Source organism: Aptenodytes patagonicus, chromosome 7 (assembly GCF_965638725.1).
Source record: "Aptenodytes patagonicus chromosome 7, bAptPat1.pri.cur, whole genome shotgun sequence".
NCBI lineage: Eukaryota > Metazoa > Chordata > Aves > Sphenisciformes > Spheniscidae > Aptenodytes > Aptenodytes patagonicus.
This window is the reverse complement of record NC_134955.1, coordinates 64,818,163-64,836,964: the sequence shown is the minus strand read 5'-3', so window position 1 is coordinate 64,836,964 and position 18,802 is coordinate 64,818,163. Positions and strand designations below refer to the sequence as shown.

The following is an 18,802-nucleotide window of genomic DNA, read 5'->3' as shown; positions in this document are numbered from 1 at the left end:
AAAAGCTATTTCTACTAACACTAGCAATTTTTTTGAGGAAATACTGTTTTTCTCCTCTGTATGTTTTCAGATGCTGCTTTGCTTTTGAAAGAAACAAATGAGTCACATCACATGCTATCATTTGCAGCAGTTATGAGGTATGTCATTTCGAGTTTGTTTCAAGAATTATGTGTGTGTAGCTGGTAGTGGAGGGACCAGGGGGTGTGAGAAGTAGACTATGACATATCAGAGGTTTAAAATCTCTCATCTGTGAGGTTCTGTGGGAAACAATACCAAATGCATGTTGTCCTCGACATGTGCAGAGAAATAATCCTATCACCTGTTTGAAAGCCTTCCACTCTGTTACCTAAAGGAAGACAAGAACTTGGGCCTAAATATCCAAAGGTTGTTACCCATTTTACTCTAAGTTAAATTCCATGTTAGCCAGCGCATCCCCAACACTGCGTGCACCAGGAGTGCTAACGTGACTGGGAATCTGGGCTGCCTTCCGCTGCTGCTGCTGTTCCCGTCAGAGCTACAGGGCTCATTATTTGCTGCTGTCACTTATCAGCATTACTTCTCTATAGGCTAAAAGTGAGGAGGCAGCAGGCGGAGCATTATATCTCAGAGGCATATCCATGAGATCACCAGGGCCATACAGTGGCTGCACTGCCTTTGACTTAGGAATGTATCTGTAGACCTTGTTGAACTTTAGCCATACTGTCCTTTCAGAAGGGGAGGGGTGTCCGAGTTGTCCCCCTTTTCCTTTGAATGTGAATGCCACTCTTCCAGCATGTTCAGTGCAGAAAACATGCTTCTCGAAGTGTGTCTGGTAATATCCAATTCAATCCACTCTTCAGCGTGTTTACTGGACCCTGTTAGTAATTCTCTAAAAGCCTTCAAAGTCTTAGTGTGGGGTGGAGTGCTTGCTACGAATAGGTCTCAACCCTATAGCTAATATTTGGTATAATGCAGGCCCTTGAGCAGAGACTTTGTTCTTTTTCATAATGGTCTGGAGGTGTCTATACCTGCAAATCTGCAGACTTCACAGTGACCTTTCTACCTTCCATTTAGGAATGAGAAACTAGATGAGTTCCTCATGGCCCTGCTCTTCTACCTATCTTTTTACCTGGAAAAATTTGCCCTGGAAAAGAAGTACAGATCCTTGATTTCGTGAGTATGAGACTTTAGGGGTGTAAGTACACAGAGCTTGCCCCAGCAAATCTGGAATCACAGGGCAGTCTTTTGGGTCAGAATCAGTGGGATTCTGCATATGAGCAAGGACTGCTTGCTATACTGGCCCAGTCTATATATGGAATACTAAGGAGAAGAACCCCTTGGTCTCACCGTTTATGTCTCCTGTCCCCTTGTCCTCTGTGCTCTCCAGGACACAGGCTCCTCTGACTATGTAGAGAGACAGATTTTCTGGGAGGGTTTGAACCCCGTTTTGCCCCAGCCTTGCCCTGAGCGGCATGCACTGCTGTTCACATGGCATGGCATCACCGTAGTCTCCCTTTCAAGGTGGTGGCTGGATCCAGTCCTGCTGCAATGGGGTCGCCAAATAATTTGGCTCTTCAAGGTGATGCTGCAATTTGAATAAATCATTACTACTACCACCACCGTTAAACCTATGTGAGTGCCCTGAATTGAATTATTATCCCTTAATGCCATTTCCCAGCAATAACATTAGCATCCAGTCTTTTCTGCTTGCAATACAGAGCACCAAATAGTTGCAACTGAATCTGCTGGGTGTTAATTTGTGCTGTGGGTCACATTGCTTTAAGACTTCATTTCTAAACACTTTGCAAAGCAGGTTCAGATGACTCTTAGGTGCTAGAAACATGTTACAACATGAGGAATATATGCTAGGAAAGCAGTTCCCAAGTAAGGGTGTGTGACCACACTTGCAACCTTGCAGAGTGAAGTGGGGATGCCAGGGGAATAGTTTAGGAGCTGCTGTGTTAGAGGGTTATACGCCTTGAGAGAAAGCATTACAGAGTTACAAACTATTATTGTAATAAACTTCAATGATTTTCTGGAGTCTGTAATAGTCTCTGAGAATTGATTGACCATCTTCTTAAAACACCTAATGATTACTTACTTCACAATTCATGAAGCCTTGATATAAAGAGGGGCTGATTTATCTGGATTGAAGAAAAGACTGTTGGAGGATTGCTGGCCTTAAGGAATTGATTTGTTCTACATCCAAGGTGTTTCCTTCATTGTGCAAGGAATAATTCATAAATAAAGAAAACCATCAGCGTAGTTTCATACACAAAGGTCATAGATTCAGTTGAAGTGCTCTGGGCTGCAGTTTACAAAATGACCCCCTCACTTTTTGCTGGTAAAGGACAAGGAGGCCACTCCGTGGGCCATGACATCTCAGAATGGCTCATATCATCTACTGGTGTGGCAAATACAGATACAGAGTCAAACAAAGAGGAGTGTGGACCTATTGCAATACAGGGTTATGTTTCCCGGATCAAGGGGGCTCTGGGTAGTAGGTATCAGCTATAAGCACTGGATAAACCCTGCCAGGAGAGACTTTTCAGTGTGTTCTGGCATGCAGTGCTCTCAAAGCGACCCCTGCCTTTTGGTGGAAAACATGTTGACACTCCGCTTCCCAAAGGGATATTCTACAATACTGTTTTATTTAGATTCGTTACCTCCCCTGAAGGGAAGTGACTTGCTTGTCAGGATTACCTGCGTGCAGCGTAACATCAGAGGAGCTTAAAGGGACACCATGCAGAAGCAGGGAGTCAGGGTATTGATCTTCTGAAGTATAAATACAGGGAAGGAAAGTGAAATGACAAAAGGCAATTTTAGGTCCTATTTAATGTTGAACTTCATCCTTAATTGTTCTAGCATCTTAGCTGACTTGGAGGAGCAGGGAGATACTAATCACGGTGTGAGGAGCTTTCTGACATTGCATCTTCTTTCCCCGTTCAAGACCTCCTATTTCCTCTGTTACCCACCTGGTCTAATTCCAAACTTGGTATGTGCTATATTTCAAATCAAATGTAGCAAGAACTGTCTTTTCCCTCCTGTGGAGTAAAGTTCTGGAATGGACTTCCACTAGGAAGTAGTGGGGGTAAGCAAGAAAACTACTTTTTTCTGAAGGTGGAGCTCCATGAGCTTGAGAAGGGGATTTTATAACTACATAATAGAATCATAATGACATAAAATTACACTTGTGATAAGAATCCTTGGGTTTGCGATATGCTGATGCATTTGAGAGAATGTGAAAGAAGATTGCATAGCCATCTGTTTTCCTATATCTATCCCACATAAATCCCATGCTCAGGGCTGTTGCTAGTGGCCTGCTTAGGAAGAAAACTCCCTCCCCCTTCCTCCAAGACGTAATTTAGTTTCAGAGGCTTTTTTGCTTTCCTATGTAGTACTGGCTCTGTGCCACAAGTAGAGACAGACTGGAGGCAAGACATGCCAGTACCATTTCCTGTGTCTCGTTAGTGACACCTATTAATTTGCTCCCAGTTGATCTGACAGACAGATTATTTGGAGACTGGGCTTGGTGACCCACCTAGTCCTTTATCAGCCTGATGTTCCTGTATGACAGACACATCCAATGGCTGTGCAGTCCTTGAGCTGCTCTTCTTGTAGACCCCATGTGATAACCTAGTAACACGGAAAACAATGCTCGTTATTCCTGCTCCTAGTTGGTGTGTTTTGGGGTTCCTCCCATTTGGGCTGCCTATGAGAGATGCCTAACTAATCTGCTGGGACTACTGTCGTCCACAGGGAGCCAGGCCTGATGGTCTGAATAGCTCCTCAACTGTCTTGAACCTAGACCGTGTAGAAGTATCAGTGTCCACAGTGCCTCAAGAGAACGTCTAAGACCGTCCTGGCTTCAGAAGTCATTGCTTCTGTGCATTAAACTATCTTTGGAAAAGAAAGTATTGGAAGGGGTTCCTATCAGAGAACGTCAGGATGAATATGGGCATCTTTGCCTTCTTGTGACTTTGTCTTTTGTTGATGCTATGCTGATTCGTTGTAAATCCAAGCCTGAGGATTTCCTGGCTTCTTCTAGGTTCAGGAAGATCTTGTAACTAACTTCAAAAACAACCAACCAGTTTTCCAAAGCAGCGGGCATGAGGCATTCCCCCACCAGAGACGGCTTGGGAGTATTCACCTCTGAAATATGTGACTCTAAGAACAAAAACTCAGTAGTGGTGGTTGAGACATGAATGGAACAAGGGCTATTATTTCTGTCCTGCATTTTCTTTCCCCTTTAGTTTCTGTCTGTTTCTGCTTCCAATCCTTTCATGTCTTTTGAGGAAAATCTGCTGAATTTTATTAGCAATTATCCTTGAGAAGCCCAGAGTAATTGTCCTAATTTATTAAAGGTGGGTTGTATAGGAAGCTTTAGAGCTGGAGGCCATCAGGGATAGGACAGATAAAACCAACTCTCCTGAGTGTGAAAGGAGGCTGGTAACTTTTAGGCCAGCAGCACTCCCAGGCACCGGCAGACAGTTGGGTGGATTACAGGGGAAGCAGAGGAAATAGAAAGCTCTTTGGTTTGGCATTTCCTTAGTGTTTGATCTGAATTGGCTTAAAATACAGGCTTGCGGTGTCAGCCGTTCCTGTTTAGAGGCAGTCCCAAAGCACTTCATGTGTCTTTTTGAAGAGGAGTAAGTGCTGTCTCTGAATGAGCCAGACCCGCCGCTCCAGGCTGCCCGCCCGGAGATATCTAAATGCCCCTCCAGGGCTTTTATGCAGGCTGCAAAAAGGGTTCATAAGCTATGCAGGATCAAAGACGGCAACCTGACGGGGCTGTGAGCATGCAGCTTATAAGTTGCGTGGGGCAAGAAAGACTGTCTGGGCCCAAGCCCCAGGCCTTGTGGCCCCACCGGCATTGCCAAGCTGCGCTGGAAGCGTCTGAGCCCAGCCTTGCTGCAGAGGTGTCCCCTGACGGTGGTGTCACGCAGAGCGTTGGTTTATGTGCCTGAAAATCATGCTTACTTCTCAGGAGCAGTCACTCTTTCTAGCATCCCTTCTGTCCAGAGCACCTTCCCTGAAAACTTTTTTTCCCTTTTTGTTTTAAACAGGACTATGGTATTTTTAGAGAAGAAAGAAATGGATGATGTGTTGGCGAAGTTAGCGGTGGCCAGGATTCACCTTGCCAAGGTGTACTGTAACCTCATCCTTGGACGAGGCATGGCACAGCAGCACCACATGCCTAGTGGAAAGTAAGCCAATCCCTTCTGGGGGCTCTCGCTATGTCAAGGGCCACTGCAGCCCAGAGCCAAGGCCTCTGTTGAGTGCCACAAGTGAATGCCCAGGGTAATAAATGTCTTGTGAGTCAAGGAGTCGCAGAGGGCTAAGGGACCATGAGACACAGAAGTGTCCTGATCTCCCTGCAGCTCTATCTCATCTCATAACCGGCTCCAAAAGTATTTCTGGTGAGTTGTTGCCAACTGATTTGGCCACAATGAGTTGCAGCAGAGCTCTGGATACCAGACTGGAAAGCTCTAGCCCTGGTATGCGGAAGCCTTGCTAGATATACAGAGCAGGAAACTTTAATGGGTTCAACGTGAAAGTCAGCAGGGCAAAAATCAGTGCCAGCCCTGGATCTTACTCCTGCCACTTTCGCTTAACTAAATCTTGAAAGCAAATGGTTATGTACCTGCTGGTTGCCACTGATCCCTGCATAAATTTCCTCTTATGCCAAGTCTGAGATGATAGCATAAGACTAGTCTAGCAAGTGAAGGAGACCATGTTCCTGAAGGGCAGCAAGTGAAGGGAGTAGAGACGAGAAGAGGTTGTGCTTGGGCATCGGAAGTGTTGGACTCCTACCTCCGAGGGGGGAAGATGGTGCATGGCGTTTTCAGAGTGGTGGAGACCAACTGCTCTTTAGATGAGGTGGTCCCAGCGATGAACTGAAAGGGGAGAGAAACCCATAGTGGGAATTAAAAAAGAAACTGAATAAGGTAGGAGAGCATGGGAGGGTGTTTGAAAAGGGAGAGAAACCAAGGGAATTATGAGGACAAGAAAAGGGGAGATTTAACAGATGAAGGTGGTGTGGTTTAACCCTGGTCAGCAACTAAGCACCTCAGAAAATGGTTAGTGGAAGGAGAACGTAATGACAGAGAGATCACACACCATGTTACTGTTAGGGACTCTTTCCTCAGCCGTGTATGTTCCTACACAATGTTTCCTTTCCCTGGCAGTAGAAAGGAGCTGGCAGTCCCCACCTAGCACCCCAGTCCCATGGGATCTTCTCAGAGCAGTTTCTGGCAAATTTTTTCAGTCAGTTGGTGTGAAACTGCTGCCAGTCCCCCAGAGGAGTCACAAACATTCACCTGCCTTCCTGCAACACAGCTCTGGGCAACCTTCCCCAACCCCTCCTGGCTGGGGTGGGGGAACCTGGGTTTCCTTCTAATCAAGAGGAGAAGGTAACCTGTGAAATGATGGAGTCAAAGGGGAACTGAAATTGCTGTCCCAACAGGGCTTTCATTTTAGTGTGCCCCATCCCACAAGGTGCTGGACCCTGAGAGTTAAGAATGTGTTCCCTCTGCATCCTGGCACATCGGCACTTCACCAGGCACTCCTGGGAGCAGCCTTCTGTGCCAAATCCCTGCTTCCAGATTCCTGCTGAGCGGAGGCATCCTCTTAACCTTCTTGCTGGTTGGACAGGGAGGGTCATGACAGCATTTCATGATTTCTGTTGGGTGGCCCTAATGTCTGCACTTATGAGACTCAATTGGAGGAACTTACTGCAGAAAGTGACTTGAATCCAAGAACTGGATGCAGCTGGATAACACAGCCTGTCGTATACCCAGCTAGTTAGCTCTGCCGCCTCTTCACTCACTCATATTGTCTGGTGGATGGGAATATGCAAGATTGAGGCAAGAAAGGTCTAGTGGGAAGAAACCAGCAGCAGGGGAGTGAGAGCAGAGAGCTGAAACAAGAAACTGTGTTCTTTAATATTTCCATCACAGTGGGGGTTAGAAGCTGGCAGTGGGTTGGGATGTCGGTGTCTGGGCCATAAGAATACAAAGGCTAGAAAAGAGCTGTGTCTTAAATCCTTCATGATGTAAGGTGCTGTATGAAGAGAGACCTCACAGAGTTAGTCATAGCAGGGTGGCGGTAGCTGACTACAGCTGACTTCAGAGTTAGGCTAATGCTGAGCGTGTTGTAATATATGGCACTTCCCATACCATACTGCAATTATATAAATACAATCTTTTCCAGGCTGACTCAGTTTAGCCTTAAATGTTATCTGGATCCTCCCAGACCATTATATGAACTGCCAAAACCAAGAGCTAAGGGACAGAACTGATTAACACTCGTAATTATAAAAGATGGTTAGGAATTTTTTGAGCATACATGTTTTTGGATGGGAAAGGTCCTTCATCAAAATGGAAACTGTGGTGAGGGTTACTTTTGATGATTTTTTTTTACCCTGAAAAATGTTCAGATTAAAAAGCTGAGAAACTATTGATAATGTACCACCCCCAGTTTTACTATATTTTCTTATAACCCACCTATGGGTTCATGATGCTGTTGAAGCTTTTGCTTTTCACTCTAATTCACCATAGCAACATTTTAATGAAATCTTATACTATGTTGGTAAACTGCTTTCCCTTCCAGGTCTGCCAAATGTCTATGTGTTCATATGAAATTATTGATTCTTCATGTAAAGGTTTTCTCTGAAATTTTAAAAAGGGAGGCTTAGGTGGAGAACATCTTCATCTTAACAATGTACATGATTTGTAAAATGCAGCATTAAAATCCTATCTTGATACTATCCCAGACTGGAATTTGAGAGAGTTCCTCCAGACCTGTTATTTGTGTATGTTAGCATTAGTCCTTTTGTGCCTCCAACGCCGAGGAAGGAATAGGCGTGTCTGGCTTTCTCCTTTTAAGTTGGTGGGGGTTGTGCAACCTTTTTGTGGTGCCAGTTTCCTTATGGGCATTTGTCATAATGGGAAAAATACGGAGTGTTCCCAAAGCTGCATGCATCAATGGCGCAAACACAGGCGAGCCAGCCCCTACTGATCCTTGAAGCTGGCTTGATGCATGGGCAATTAGAGTCACGGCTGCGGTGGAGGAAGCTGCTAAATGGCACAGGAAGCATTTCTTCCCCATGTGCCCCTGTGCACAACAGTAGTTCTTGTAGATGTCTGAAGCCACTACCATCTTGCACCCAATCCCCACGCTTACGTGCACTGTCTGCCCTTGGCTGTGCTGTCCTCCTCTTTTATGCATGAACTCATCCCGTCCCCCTCACAGCTCTGAGAAATCAGTATTACTAGATTACTAGAAGGCATGATGCTTTTTGCTCACTCTTTCACGTTTCTTACAAGTCCCGTCCTGAAGCTTGTTGCAAGTTTGATGTTTTCCTGACCCTTTCTGTATTTTCCTAGGTAATTAGCAACTGTGCCCTAGACATGGGAGGTGCCTCCTAGTTCAACACTTACTTTAGGAAACTTTACTTCAAGCAGGTCTCTTAGCTTAATACCTCACCTGAGGGAAGAAAACACTGGAAGAAAGAAGGGTGGAGACCCCTGGCCTTATTTGACTCTAATTATTAGTGTTATTTTCTGTTGCTGGCCTCCACGTAGTTTTCTCTGCTAAACTAGGGACTAGTTCTGAGACACTGCACAATCTGTATAATGTTAAAAGGTGAAGCTGGGTTTCACATTTAGGTTTAAGAAGCTGGGGTCACTTTAGGTTTCTCCACTCTGGTATTCTGAAGACAAAATACTGTGCTTTACCAGCATTCATAAGGAATCAAAAGCATCAGAGTTCTTCTGGGAGTTCTGCTTTGGCAAACAGCCGTGCCACGCTTGCAGAGTCAAGCTTCTTTTCCCTTGCACAATATGTGAAGTGTCAGCACGGTTGGTGGGAGCCAGGTAGGGAGATACATGGTCTTCTTTATCAAAAAATCAATAAATAAAAGTCAGAAGATTTGCCGACCAGACGCACTCTCTAGAGAGGTGTGCTGCTTACCAGGGACTTGCATCAGGGGTGTCACCGAGAGGCTACCAAGCCTCGTACAGTCCACTGACTACTATCTGCTGCTGCTGTTTCACGTGGGCACCAGTGACACAGCCAGGAGCAGTCTGAGGACTATCAAGAAGGACTACAGAGCCCTGGGAGTGGCGGTAAGGGACTCGGGAGTGTAGGTAGTTTTTTCATCAATCCTGCCGGTCAAAGAGAAGGGGTTTGAAAGCGCCAGTCGAATCCGGTGAATCAACAAATGGTTACGGGACTGGTGCCACAGCCAGGGGTTCGGCTACTTAGACCATGGGGCTCGCTTTGAGAAACCTGGTCTACTGGGGGCTGACGGGGTCCATCTGTCAGAGAAGGGGAAGAGCATCTTCGGTCATAGGCTTGCCAAGCTGGAGAAGAGGGCTTTAAACTAGAGATGCTGGGGGAGGGGAACCTCAATCCATCCCACTCCTACCAGTTTGATGCCAGGGCCAGCAATAGATGCCCAGAGCCTGGAGAAGGATCACAGGTCAGCAGGAGAGCGCCTGAAGAGCAGCACAAAGGAACTCCAGCCAGTGAGACAGCTTCATCGGGGGCCCAACTTAAATGCCTCTATGCAAATGCACGTGGCATGGGGAATAAACAAGAGGAGTTAGAGACATGCACACACCTGCAGGCCTATGACCTTATTGGCATCACGGAGACATGGTGGGGTGCCTCCTATGATTGGAGTGTTGGGATGGAGGGATACAGGCTCTTTAGGAAGGACAGGCAGGGGAGACGAGGAGGGGGTGTCGCCCTCTATGTCAATGGCCAGCTGGAGTGCAGGGAGCTCTGCCTGGGGATGGATGAGGAGCTTATGGGTCAGAATTAAAGGGAAGGCAGGGACAGGTGACATTACGGTGGGGGTCTGCTACAGGCCACCTGACCAGGAAGACCGAGTGGATGAGGCCCTCTATAGACAGATAGGAGTAGCCTCACGCTCACAAGCCCTGGTCCTCATGGGGGACTTCAACCACCCTGACATCTGTTGCAGCGACAACACGGCAGGGCATAAGCAATCTGAGAGGTTCCTGGAATGAGTCAATGATAACTTCCTTCTCCAAGTGGTAGAGGAGCCAACAAGGAGAGGTGCTCTGCTGGACCTTGTTCTCACCAACAAGGAGGGGCTGGTGGGGAATGTGAAGCTCAAGGCCAGCCTGGGCTGCAGCAACCATGAAATGGTGGAGTTCAAGATCCTTAGGGCACCGAGGAGGGCGCACAGCAAGCTCACTACCCTGGACTTCAGGAGAGCAGACTTTGGCCTCTTCAGGGATCTGCTTGGCAGAGTGCCATGGAACAAAGCCCTGGAGGGAAGAGGGGCCCAAGAAAGCTGGGTAATATTCAAGGATCACCTCCTCCAAGCTCAGGAGCGATGCATCCCAACAAAGAGGAAGTCAGGCAAAAACGCCAGGAGGCCTGCATGGATGAACAAGGAGCTCCTGGACAAACTCAAACACAAAAAGGAAGCCTACAGAGGGTGGAAGCAAGGACAGGTAGCCTGGGAGAAATACAGAGAAATTGTCCAAGCAGCCAGGGATCAGGTTAGGAAAGCTAAAGCCCTGATAGAATTAAATCTGGCCAGGGACGTCAAGGGCAACAAGAAAAGATTCTATAGGTACGTCGGGGATAAAAGGAAGATGAGGGAAAATGTGGGCCCTCTCCGGAATGAAATGGGAGACCTGGTTACCCGGGACACAGAGAAGGCGGAGGTACTCAATGACTTTTTTGACTCGGTCTTCACTGGCAAGTCCTCGAGCCTCACCGCCCAAGCCGCAGAAGGCAAAGGCGGGGACTGGGAGAATGAAGAGCCGCCCACTGTGGGAGCATATCAGGTTCGAGACCATCTAAGGCACCTGAAGGTGTACAAGTGCATGGGACCCGATGAGATCCATCCACAGGTCCTGAAGGAACTGGTGGATGAAGTTGCTAAGCCACTATCCATCATATTTGAGAAGTCATGGCAGTCTGGTGAAGTTCCCACTGACTGGAAAAGGGGAAACATAACCCCCATTTTTAAAAAGGGAAAAAAGGAAGACCCAGGGAACTACAGGCCAGTCAGTCTCAGCTCTGTGCCTGGGAAGATCATGGAACAGATCCTCCTGGAAGCTATGCTAAGGCACATGGAGGACAGGGAGGTGATTTGAGACAGCCAGCATGGCTTCACCAAGGGCGAGTCCCTCCTGACCAACCTAGTGGCCTTCTATGATGGAGTGACTGCATCAGTGGACATGGGAAGGGCTACAGATGTCGTCTATCTGGACCTCTGTAAGGCCTTTGACATGATCCCCCACAACATCCTTCTCTCTAAACTGGAGAGGTATGGATTTGATGGGTGGACTGCCCGGTGGGTGAGGAATTGGTTAGATGGTCGCATCCAGAGGGTAGTGGTCAACGGCTCAATGTCCAGATGGAGATCGGTGACGAGTGGCATCCCGCAGGGGTCCGTATTGGGACCGGTACTGTTTAATATCTTCATCAATGACACAGGCAGTGGGATCGAGTGCACCCTCAGCCAGTTTGCAGATGACACCAAGCTGAGTGGTGCGGTCGACACACCAGAGGGACAGGATGCCATCCAGAGGGACCTGGACAAGCTCGAGAAGTGGACCTGTGTGAACCTCATGAGGTTCAACAATGCCAAGTGCAAGGTCCTGCACCTGGGTCGGGGCAACCCCCAGTATCAATAGAGGCTGGGGGATGAAGGGATTGAGAGCAGCCCTGCCGAGAAGGACTTGGGGGTACTGGTGGATGAAAAGCTGGACATGAGCCAGCAATGTGCGCTCGCAGCCCAGAAGGCCAATCGTATCCTGGGCTGCATCAAAAGAAGCGTGGCCAGCAGGTTGAGGGAGGGGATTCTGCCCCTCTACTCTGCTCTGGTGAGACCCCACCTGGAGTACTGTGTCCAGCTCTGGAGCCCTCAGTACAGGAAAGACACGGACCTGTTGGAGCAGGTCCAGAGGAGGGCCACAAAAATGCTCAGGGGGATGGAACACCTCTCCTGTGAAGAAAGGCTGAGAGAGTTGGGGTTGTTCAGCCTAGAGAAGAGAAGGCTTTGGGGAGACCTTATTGCAGCCTGTCAGTACTTAAAGGGGATTATAAAAAAGATGGGGACAGACTTTTTAGCAGGGCCTGTTGCAACAGGACAAGAGGGAATGGCTTTAAACTAAAGGGGGGGAGATTCAGACTAGATAAAAGGAAGACATTTTTTACGCTGAGGGTGGTGAAGCACTGGCACAGGTTGCCCAGAGAGGTGGTGGATGCCCCATCCCTGGAAACATTCCAGGTCAGGTTGGACAGGGCTCTGCACAACCTGATTTAGTTGAAGATGTCCCTGCCCATGGCAGGGGGGTTGGACTAGGTGACCTTTAGAGGTCCCTTCCAACCCAAACTATTCTATGATTCTATGATTCTAAGATGGTAAATAGAGCTATAGGGCTGAAAGGTATTACCTTCATGGTCTGCTCTGCATTGATATTTCTGGGGTGATGGCAGCTGGGGATACCCTAGATGTGTGGAACACTTGATGTTATCAGGAGGATAAGGGACATGTCAGGAGTTGGTGAGTTGATGCGGAGACAGGCTTTCCTGTGCATCTGGCAGGACCAAGCCAGATCTGTGGGGATCTGTAGGCTAGCAGGGAAAATTTGCTTTCGTTTCCATGAGGGTGAGTTGTGCCATCTCCAGGAGAACTGAGCGGCTGCTGGGATGTGTGCATCACCCTCCGCTTTAATGGCCGTTTCCATGATGGACAGTCATTTGGCTTTGTGTGAGAATCCCCAGGCTCAAGTGGGTGGCGAGAGCATCTCTCAGGCTTCCACTGGGCAAACTGCTGCTTCTTTAACAAAGGCCCTTTGTCATTCTTGGGCATCTTTTACATTTCTTCTTGGAGATAAATCAGGCATCTCCTTCCTGGTTTTCAAGTTTATTGTTTCAGCATTGGCCTGGCTTTGTGCCCTCGGTAACTCTGCTTGTTGCTCTTCCAGTGATGTCAGGAAGAGTTTTTTTATTGACTTCAGTGGGAACTGGATTAGATCTGCGCTGACCACTTTTGAGAGGCCCATGCAGAGAGCTCAGTCTAGATAGCAGAGCAGGGGAGCCTTGCCTGCTCATCACATCCAGCTTTGTTCTTTGTCAAATTTAATTAACTGAGCCATACAATATTTTGCATTTTCTCCTTCTGAAGCAATGCAGAAGTCCTGCCTTTCTCTTGGACAGTGGGTCTCCGCATGCTAGTGTCCTGGTTTCGGCAGGGACAGAGTTAATTTCCTTCCTAGTAGCTGGTACAGTGTTTTGGATTTAGGATGAGAACAAAGTTGATAACACACCGATGTTTTAGTTGTTGCTAGGTAATGCTTACACTAGCCAAGGACTTTTCAGCTTCCCATGCTCTCCCGACTGAGAAGGCTGGAGGTGCACAAGAAGCTGGGAGGGGGCACAGCCAAACTGGCCAAAGGGACATTCCATACCATGTGACGTCATGCTCAGTACATAAACTGGGGAAAGCTGGCCGGGGGGGCCGCTGCTCGGGGACTGGCTGGGCATTGGTCGGCGGGTGGTGAGCAATTGTACTGTGCATCACTTGTTTTGTGTATTATTATTATTATCATATAATTATTATCATCATTTTATTTCAATTATTAAACTGTTTTTATCTCAACCCACGAGTTTTTCTCACTTGTGCTCTTCCAATTCTCTCCCCCATCCCACCGGGTGGGGGGGAGTGAGCAAGCGGCTGCGTGGTGCTTAGTTGCCGACTGAGATTAAACCACGACAGCTAGTAATGAGGATCTACCAGCAACAACTTTATTGCCCTGGTGAAATGCCAGCTTGGCATAGCCCCATGAGTCATATTCAATGCTCTGTTCAGAGAACTGAAAGGACAACTGCTGCTGTTAATTTTGTGCTCTTGTTTACTGTCTTAGGAGAAGAACATCGATGCAGAAAGATCGGAGCTTCTTTGAGGTAAGAAAGACACAAAGATAAATGGAGAGTGTGACTGTCAGCCCAGAGCATGTCCCTCCCCTGGACATCCAAATGCTCCTTTCCTTTTTGGTTCCCCCAGTAGTTTACTTGTAGGGCAGAGTACCTAGATGAAATTTTACCTCTAGGGCCTAGATGTCCCTGTAAAATACTATCTCTTTGCCCTTCAGCCCAAGCCTTTTCCACTTGGAGCCCTCAGCCGGGGAATTTCATTCCCTCTGTGGCTCTCGGACTCCAGGCAGTTTTCACCACAGCCTGAGGTCCCTCTGGGAAGTATGGTCTATAGATTTCTTCTCATCATTGGCCTCATAGTTTTATTTCTGTAGGTAAGAAATTTTACAGCCTTCTTTTATTTCCATTGCCCTTGGTGACCTTTCTAGATGCCAATAAGCTCTTCTGGCCTGCAGCATACAGCTCCATCAGCCATTTATGAGACTCACTATGTAGCAGGGCTTCAGCAAATTAATACGAAACAGCTGGGCCCAAATTATACTTTGTACTTCATAAACTGGGAAGCCTTTCCTTGAAAGAGGAGAACTGTGGATTCAATTCCAAGGATACACAGCAGTCCCGGTGATGCCATCTTTTCAAGAACAGACTTAGACATTCGATTTATTGGGAGTTGATTCAGCTTATGCTAGGGATCACAAATGTAAAATAGGAGTGAAAAGCTAGATTTTGGTTTTTTAATCAGCAAGCAGACATGCGGAGGTGAGATGCGATGAGTTCATATTTGGTAGTAATATTTTCTGTGACCATAATAGCATCATTCGGGGTGGGAATCATCTTGTCTACCTGCGGCTGCCCAAACAACAGCTGTCCAGTCAGACCGTGCCCTTCGGCTGCCTTGGCAGTCAATGCAGAAAAGAGAAGCTCAGTCAGAGGGTGAATTGTTGTCTCTTGAGATAGATGCATGTGATAGGAATCCCCACAGAATGACTCATCCCATCGGTCTCTTTCCATTGATTATTGAGGGAAACTGGGTGGTCATCTCAGGTTATTGCCTTAGTTTCTAGCAGCAAGGCTAAGCCAAATTGGTCAGAGTTGAGCAAGATGAAATCCATCTGAGCTAACTCTGTTTCTAGCCTGTCTGCATACCTTTAAAAAACCAGTCCTTTCAAATCTTCACTGATGTATGGTGAAGTTTGATGCCAAATGGTTGCTGGCATTTTAGTGGAGTCATGCCAACCTCCACTCTGGGATGCAGTGGGACTCTGGGCCTTTTCCCAATGAAAAGGGGATCTGTGTTTTCAATTTAGGGCTTCTACAACTACTGCAGCTATGTGGCTTGGCTCGTGTTCAGACGGAAGCACTTCCAAGTGATTCGGGAAGAAATCGGCAGGCTTCTTTTCTCCAACATGTTCAATCCTGCCTTAAGAGACAGGAGCAATGTTGACTTGCAGAAAGCAGGAGACTGGACTGCTGATGCAAATACAGTGCAATTGCCATATCTGAGGTACACATTTGACACACAGGTGAGTCCTTAGGGAACTTGTCCTGTCCAAATACACTGAGGTAACACCTGCATTTGTTTTCTTTCAAGAAAAGTCCATGCCAAGCATCCTTCCATAAACAGCATGGTTCACCAGCGCTCGCCAGTGCTCAGCACGCTGCTGCCCTTACCGAAGGACAGTGCTCAATACCTCTCCCAGAACCACTACTGTCGGGGCAGAGACCCTCGACCCTGCAGGTGTGACGGACTGCCGGACTTCTCAGAATTGTTCACTACCAAGTAAGGGGCTATTTCTCTGCATAAATAGATCTGGTAGTGCTATGAGGAAGGATGTCGGACAGCTAGCTCTTCCTCACAGGGAGAGGGGCCATTGGACTGAGAATTTGGTCTACACGGGAGTTAGAGAGGAAGAGGAGTGAAGGCAAGACAGGCATGAGTGAGCCTGAAACTTGCAGAGGTAGTACTCTTGGTTAACTGATGGCAAAGTTACTGTCCATCGTACTGTTTTGTTAAAACTCAACAAGTTTTCTGGGGAAAGGAAATATGCTTTAACATAAATTTGAACAGAAATTAATCAAAACCTCTCAAAATCAAAATAGGATGTTTGGTTTTTTTCCCTCTCATGATTCATTCCAATTTCGTATTTCTTCTTGACTGTTAGTTTTTAACAGTGTTCTGATCAGACGTTACTGATGTACTTTATTCTGACAAAGTCATTTTGTTACTACATTGTACTTTTAAAATATAATTTCAATTGTAACAGAAATAGAACCTTTTCTTCTGATTCATGATAAAATAAAAATTTTTCAAGCCTGGGTACGCCATATGAGGGGAATTCCATTTTCCATCCAGCCATGGTTAACCAAAGTATTGCTACAGTACTTTTTTATGTAATAACTCATGTAAACAGGACCATTGTAAATCAGTTTTGCTCTGTTGATTTGCTCTGTTGAAGTATATCTAAGGCTCCCTGTAAGACTTTCCCACATAAGTCTTCTTTTTCGGCCTGCAAATTAGAATTTGAGAATTGCCTTAATTTGTCTGGATCTTCCAGAGTTCTGGCAATCTAATGAATGCTACAGCACTGTACATGCGAAATCTTTGGACGTATCTACAACACGTGACCAGCAAGTCCAGTATTTCTTGAGAGTGTGAGATTTGCTACAAATGCACATGTAATTGTTTTGCGCATGCTTTGGAAGCTGGGCGCATCCTGAGCATCTTGGCTTTATAGCTTATGCACCAGGTCATGTAATTCGTATGCAACAGGGCCAACCTTTCCAGGAAGCGCTGAGCTTCACTTGGACGCATGCAGTTCATGTTGTGTGCATGCACACTCCAGACAGGAACATGACGTGGTGTGCAAGGTGCTGAGGGTATAAGAATGGTTATTCGGTTTTCCCTGGGGGAGAGCAGATATGCTCTGCATAATGTGTTATGTACAGTCCAGCTAAAGGAGGCAAGGTTCCTTGCTGGTTTACCTAGGAAACATTACAAATCTGTCCCCCTTTCTTCTGTTTTCCTTTGCTTCATTGTGTCAAGCAGATTAACACGATGTTTCCTAACAGGGTGGGCATCATTGGAGCTCATTGTAGCGAGTTAAAATCTTTGATGAGCATGCCTGACGGGGCGATGGAGGAGGAGGAGGAAGAGGAAGAACAAGAACAAGGAAGAATAAAGAGTGGTTTCTCCATCCTGACAAATGACCTCAGTTTGCCACCTCTGAGAAGTCCCCAAAACAGGCTTAGCAGTCAGAGCGCTGTGCTCTCAAGAGGAATGGCAGAAGGTGACTGTAATCAGAGCAACTAGCAGAAGTGGTATCTTCTCATGTTGAGTGGCATGGTTTCACATTGCTAAGTAAATCACTTTGAAATTGCAGCTCAAGAAGCCTAATTCATTTGTCAGAGGTGGGGTAGTTTAGCACGCAAGGGCCTGGACTGGGTGACTGGACACCTGGACTGTCATCCCTGGTTCTGTCACTAACTATTTTTCCTTCATCTTAATGCCTTCATTGCACCATTTCTGAGAAGATTATTTTACTGGCTTAATTTGGGAAGTGCTTTGACACTTGCAGATGAACATGATTCTTGATTTTAATGTCAACCCTCTTTTTCTAAAGGGTTAGCAAAGCAACCAGGAGACATGACTTACTACAGTCTAAAAGTTGCTGAAATTTTGCTTTTGAAGGAAGTTACTCTGGAATCTTTAATATATTGTGTTTACTTCTTTTTTTATTTCCATCATCTCTCATTTTGTTCTCAGATATAGCTAGCCTAATTTACAACTCATTGTGAAATAAGTATAGCAAAGAGAAATGCTGTTATTTAAAATATCTACGTCTTCATTTCTTTTTATCTTTTTAATGTTTTTTTAAAAATTATTTTTATAATTGATTTTACATGATTGGGAAAGCAGATCTTAGATGTTCAAACTAAAATATGCAGCTGGGATGTCAGTATCTTGAAACAAAATGAATTCATGGTAAGAAATGGTGTCATTTTACCTATAAGACTATCTGTACATGCTAATCAGGAGGAAAATTTAGGATGAAACCCTGACTTTGTCATAGTCAATAAGAATAAATGGAAAAATAATGGATGATTAAACAGTGGAAGAAAATCAGAGAGGTAATATTTTTGTCATTGTTAAGAGGAGAAATTTGACACGTTAGTGCTGATTTGGAAGTTTTTCAGCAAAATATATCTATGCTGGATAAAAATAATACAATTTTCCCTTGCAATGTGTAGTTGTTTTTAAAAGGATAAAATTTTGCAGCACAATTATGATGAGAAATTTTCTTCTTCTGGAGTAACCAATAGTCTGGGGACTAGATCACTTCTGTGGGATGGCCCTGCACTGCCTTATTGAGACAGACACTTGAACTACAGATTCACAGCTATTATTTAGTCTCTTCACTTAGACTGGCACATAGTATATTAACATCTAAGTAGCATTGTGGCCGAGGCTTGTTTTCCATGTGTCAGGTGAGTCCTTTTACCATTGGATGAGGCTGTTGTGGCCTGCAGTTTCTCTCTCAAGCCTTTCATTAGACATCTGTTCTGGTACAGAGCAAAAATATTTAAAAATAACCTCTTAGAATTTTGTGGGGTGGAAACATATATTCTCTCCCAAAGGAGAAGAAATATAAAAGATATATTTAGAACTGTATGTGAGACTGCTGTATCTTCCTCATATACGTGATGTGGAATGGTACACTCTTTATTCAAAATCAACATTTCTAGGTTATACATTAATTTTGGGCAGGCAGGTTAGTGCTCATATGGTCTGAAAAATGGTGACGAGACCTTGAGCCGGTGCTTTAGTTGCAGGTTTCCTGAGAGCTTGGCTGGGCTCAAGCATGTGCAACTGTCTTTCCCGGCTGCATGGGTGACT

At 45.9% G+C, this 18,802-nt stretch overlaps 1 protein-coding gene across 4 annotated transcripts in view; it reads left to right on the top strand.

The window, feature by feature from the left end:
- The window catches only part of PPP1R36 (protein phosphatase 1 regulatory subunit 36), a 33,961-nt gene extending 15,822 nt beyond the window's left edge, over nt 1-18,139 (top strand). For 3 of the 4 annotated variants that reach the window (XM_076345606.1, XM_076345605.1, XM_076345609.1), the window contains 7 exons: nt 71-137; nt 1,054-1,152; nt 5,046-5,186; nt 13,899-13,938; nt 15,216-15,412; nt 15,500-15,688; nt 16,978-18,139. In XM_076345606.1, coding sequence (XP_076201721.1) covers nt 71-137; nt 1,054-1,152; nt 5,046-5,186; nt 13,899-13,938; nt 15,216-15,412; nt 15,500-15,688; nt 16,978-17,218 — 974 coding nt within the window. In that variant the 3' untranslated portion in view covers nt 17,219-18,139. The remainder of the gene's footprint in view (nt 1-70; nt 138-1,053; nt 1,153-5,045; nt 5,187-13,898; nt 13,939-15,215; nt 15,413-15,499; nt 15,689-16,977) is intronic. The other variant, XM_076345608.1, reaches the window with a different exon arrangement.
- The last annotated feature ends 663 nt before the right edge of the window (nt 18,140-18,802 follow it).